General features: G+C 46.4%; 1 protein-coding gene across 1 annotated transcript; it reads right to left on the bottom strand.

The window, feature by feature from the left end:
- Positions 1-223: 223 nt before the first annotated feature.
- On the bottom strand, positions 224-3,980 carry LOC104157981 (ly6/PLAUR domain-containing protein 2-like). Its single transcript, XM_009695533.1, has 3 exons — positions 3,929-3,980; positions 1,299-1,418; positions 224-435 (listed from the first exon to the last, which is right to left on the bottom strand). Exons 1-3 carry the CDS (start codon positions 3,978-3,980, stop codon positions 224-226), a joined length of 384 nt encoding a protein of 127 aa, XP_009693835.1.
- Between the last annotated feature and the right edge of the window lie 992 nt (positions 3,981-4,972).

The raw sequence follows: 4,972 nt of genomic DNA, 5'->3' as shown, positions 1-4,972 counted from the left end.
TAGCTTTGTGGGAGTTGTTGAAGAGTCAATTCAAAAATTTATGTCAGGACTTCCTGAGTTTTGCTTCTCTCTTGGTCATGGGAAAAGGGCGGGTACTAAAAAAGCAATTTCTGGGAGCTATTGATGGTTGTCCATGAGGCATCCAAACAGAAAACTGGGCTGGCAGGGCTTTATTCTCTTCTTCATTGGGTTCTTCGGCATGAAAGACCTCCCCATCAGCTCCTTACAGTCTAGTCCAGAAGAAGGCACAAAGGGAACTTGCTAGCATCCCAACTGGCATAAAGCTAGTCCTCAAACTAGCTGCGCCATCAACATTGCACAAGTCAGAGTAACAGCAGGAAACGGGGCGCGTCATACCAATCCCATCCACATCGGATGGGATGCAGATGGAAGAGCACATCTTGGTGACAGTCGAGACTCCCGTGAAGGGATAAACTACAACAAAGAAAGAAAGAACAGTTAGGAATGGGAAGAATGGAAGAGAACTCTCCTTGTCCCTAGTGAAGCATTAGCTGCCTTCACCACCAAAGTCTTAGCTCCAGTTTAAACACAATTGGTCTGCTTCCTACCAGGAATATAGGAAACAGTTCTTACTGAGTGGCCACAAGCTGAAGAGCACCTTGCATCCTCTGTGTCCTGCCTGGATCAGCTTTACCCTGCAAAAGGTCAATTAGGCACTTTCTCTGCTCTGCTTTGACTCTACTCACTAGCTCCTTCCTCTCCCACGTGCAACCAGAGCCTTATCAGCAGGATCATGCAAAAGAGAAAGCCTTCATCTTCACAGCACATTTTTTTATTTGGATAGGTTATGACCTGTAGAGTCACCAGTCAGACTGACGATGCCTTCCTGAGAGCTCCAGAGAACTCAAGGGCATTTCTGTTTTGCCTGCAGATGACCAGAAGTTGGTGTCCCCACCTACTGGCCTCTCTACTCCAACCAGCTTTCATAAAGAGTTCTCAGGTCAGGAGAGCACTGTTTAACCCACACCCATTGTGCGAGTCATGCAAATAGTCTGGACACCCAGAACTCTTTAGCTCCATGTCTCAAGCTCAAGTTAACATGTTTTTTCTAATCGTGCTCAACACTGAGCGTTAGCTATGAGCTTGCATTCACTAAGTATTCACTCACATGAAGACTGCTTTTTGCAACAGCAGGAGACAGCTCTCGGCCCCATGGGAGCTCTTTTCCAAGCTTACATATTTAAGTGAGAAAAGGTACTGCTCCCCACACCAGTAGTCTTCACTGTAGAAACACTGACTCATGTCAAAAATATGGATAAAGAAGTAATTGCCCTTACCTTCCTCCAGGGAATACATAGTAGTTTTGCACATGGTTTCATTCTTCTTGCAGCTCTGGATTGTCAGGCACTTACCAACAGCAGTAGGCTCATGGCAAGTGTAACATCGCAAGGTTTGCACTGCAAGGAGTTAAAACATGAAGTTGGCCTTAGTGTGGACCACCAGATTCTGTCCACGCCCCTCCGGGTACCTCTGAGGAGGACTTCTTTCCAAAATACTCATACTGAGAACAGAAATGGAATATAAAAGATATTTCTACCAACGCAAACGAGAAATACTGTAGTCTGGAGGTCAAAGCACAGCCTCATGAGTTCCAACCCCTCGTAACAAGTCAAGCAAGACAGAGGCACACACACAGAAGACCCCATGATACAGGAAAGACCTCAGAGTTGGTTTACCTCAATTCTATTCTTGCTTTGCATCTGTTTTTTTCCTTGCTTTTGCATTAGTAGAGCATCAGGAAGCGATCACAGACTCACAACTGACAGAATCACAGAATGGTGGAGGTTGGAAGGGATTTCAAGCACAACCACTTAGAACCAGTTCCCCAGGACTGTGTCCAGATAGAGTTTTAATATCTCCAAGGATGGAGACTCCTCAACCTCCTCGGGCAACCTGTGCCAGAGCACAGTCACCTTCACAGTAATAAAGTGTTTCCTGATGTTCAAAGGGAACCTCCTGTGTTTGAGTTTGTGTCCATTGCCTCTGGTCCTGGCACTGGGCACCACTGAAAAGAGCCTGGCTCTGTCCTCTTTGCACCCTCGCTTCAGGTATTTATGGACATTAATAAGATCCCCTCCTGAGCCTTCCCTTCTCCAGGCTGAACGGGCACAGCTCTCAGCTTTTCTTCAGAGGAGAGATACTCATTCTTGTGGCCCTTCGTTGGACTCTCTCCAGTATGTCCATGTCTCTCTTGTACTGGGGAGCCCAGAACTGGACACAGGACTCCAGATGTGGCCTCATCAGTGTTGAGTAGAGGGGAAGGATCACCTACCTTGACCTGCAGGCAATACTTAATCTAATGCAACCTTGGATAACTCACTCGTTCTCCCTGGTGGGATGGGGGAGAGAATCAGGAAAGTAAAAGTGAGAAAACCAGCAACGTGTCCTTGCAGCAAAGAAGGCTAATGTCATCCATCAACCCCAACATGACACTCGTCACTGGACAAGTCAAAGCCACAGCATTTGTGTTCCTCTTTGGAAAAAAACCCACTTGTCCCTCCCCTGTAGAATCCGCTCTGCAGACTCAAAGATGGAGGAAGGAAAATGTCTTACATAAGAAGGAAATAAATACAAAGGAAAAAATCCTAACACAGCTCTACGTCCCAGCCAGGCACAGATAAAATCAGACCCTACACTGCCTGGATGTGGAAGAGCTTTGCAGAGCATGCGAATATCCCAATTAACAATCACAGTGCCTGCACTAGCCCTGCATAGGACTTACCCAGGCCATCCAGGCTAACATCAACTCTGAGCTCGAGATCATCAGTATAAAATAAGTTTTTATGCAAGAAGCTATTCTGGTGGCAACATCAAGGGACGGGGAGTCTATGTTAGCATGTCCTTTCCACTGTGCAGTCAGCTTCCACCATTACAGGTCATGGCATCACCTCTTGCGTGGGTCTGTCTGCAATGAGGGGGGTCCCTGCTTTCTAGAGAACGAAAACACCAACATCCCAAACACCCTTCCATGCTTGGCTTCATGGAGCTGCTGATGGAAGAGAAGCAACTGAATCTCACCAATGGAAATAGAGAGGTAAGAGTTGCATAGCATCCCTGAACAGCCTGGACTCATGGGGCTTGTTCCCTACCTCCACATCGTAGAGAGCTCACCCTCAGTATCAGGCTGCTGTTGTCTACCCACCTTGACTGTGTGCTTCAAGCCTACCCCCTCCAGTGAGGTGGCAGGTAGCCTAATAGGGACAGAAAGGAGGGAGGGAAGATAGTGGGGGTCCCTCCCTGTGGTGACAAACTCTCCTGCAGATGAGGGAAGTCCTCAAAACACTTCACACTTGGATGTTTTCCAAGGTGGCCTGCTGAAATTGTCTTTGACTTCATGCAAACCATAGCGTATTAATGAACAGAGCTAGAAAAATCAGCTTTACAGTACCTGGACCACCAGTTTCGTGTCCCAGCCCATCTTTCCCACTTCTAATGGCTGAAGTTTAATAAACCATATATGCAACATGTAATTAGAGAGAGATGCTACAAACACTGCATTAAACTGGATAGCTGACTTTCAGGGTTAAGCCTCAAAAGAGGAACAGAAAGGGTTTTTTTTAAAAAAAAAAAAAAAAAAAAAAAAAAAACCAACAACAAAAAAAAACAAACATGAGAGTGAGATTGAGCAAGAACACATAAAAAGTGAGAGCTGGAATTTGCATTAAAGAAATGACACGGTATAATCACACTTTGTCTTGTAACACTTCCTAAAGAGCCTGAACTAACAATCCCAATGAGACCATGATGATCCTGAACATCTGGTAGGCTGGAAATACTCCAAAGAAATATTTTTTTGCTGAATACTGCCCAAAGTAGGAGGCATGGACTTCAGAGGGAACAGGACATACCCCATCCCATCATGCTGCATCTCCTCTAGGAGTTTGGATAAATCAGAGCAGGAACTTACCGAACCCCATGCAAGCAACAGCAACCAACAGAAGAGACAGAAACATCTTCATCTTGCAAGGATCCTCTTCTCCTGGTCACTGGACTGCCACCAGTCTTCACCACTAGCTTTAATGGCACAACTCCTGGTGGCTTGCCATGTACCAATTCCGACCCCAGATCCAATTCTACCGGAAAAACGAGTCTGATTTGAGCTATAAATGAATCGAATGATCTACAAAGCAGGCTCCACCTCCTATCATACTGTCTTCTCTTTTCATGTTCCTTGGAGAAGAAAATGAGGGTTTGCATGGCAAACAATAGCTGAAATTGTTTAAGCTGGGTGCTTTGTGTCCACTCATGATGTGTAAACCCAGGGGTATTAAATAATCCCAGATACTATGCGTTGCCTTGCAGCTTGGTGATACTTCTTTTTTGTAGTGGTTAGAGAGAGCTGGGCAGTTTCCATGAATCCTGAGAAGAAACCATCTGTAGCTGTGATTGAACTTCATGTACTTTTCTCCTCCGTGTTTTTACCCTCAGCAGGGTATCAGTTTATCACCAGGAGGAGAAGTGGAAAGCCACCTTGCAGTCCCTTACTGACTGGAAACTGCATGGTTGGGGTTTTGGTACTGTAATACCTCTCCCCAAACTGTGAGCAGGGTTTCAGGGGGCTGTGGATGGGAGCATGCCTTCTCCCTCTCTCCTCTCTGTGTCCTCTATGGACAGAGGTGGTGGGAGCACTGCGAAAACAACATGACCAGACCATAAAAGTTTGGGCCAAAGGAGTCTCTCAGGCTTGTTATCCTGAGCCCTTCAGGCAGTATGGTGCATGGAGAAGCCCCTCTGCTCTGAGCCAACCCTCTCCAAACGTGTCGTCAAGCCCACGTCTTCTTTGCTTGCCAAACACCTTGGTTTCGCCAGCCCCAAACCCTGCTGCCCCCAGGCATCTGCTTGCATCTCCTGTGCCTCAGGCCAGCCCCATGGTAGTAAAACCTCCTACAACGTGTGATGAGCAAGTTTGATTGTGCAATTGCAAAAACTGGTAAAGAGGAACCTTTCTGAG

Source organism: Cariama cristata, unplaced genomic scaffold (assembly GCF_000690535.1).
Source record: "Cariama cristata isolate BGI_N322 unplaced genomic scaffold, ASM69053v1 scaffold4872, whole genome shotgun sequence".
Lineage (NCBI taxonomy): Eukaryota > Metazoa > Chordata > Aves > Cariamiformes > Cariamidae > Cariama > Cariama cristata.
Note: the sequence above shows the minus strand (reverse complement) of the source record. Positions and strands in the feature narration are given on the sequence as shown.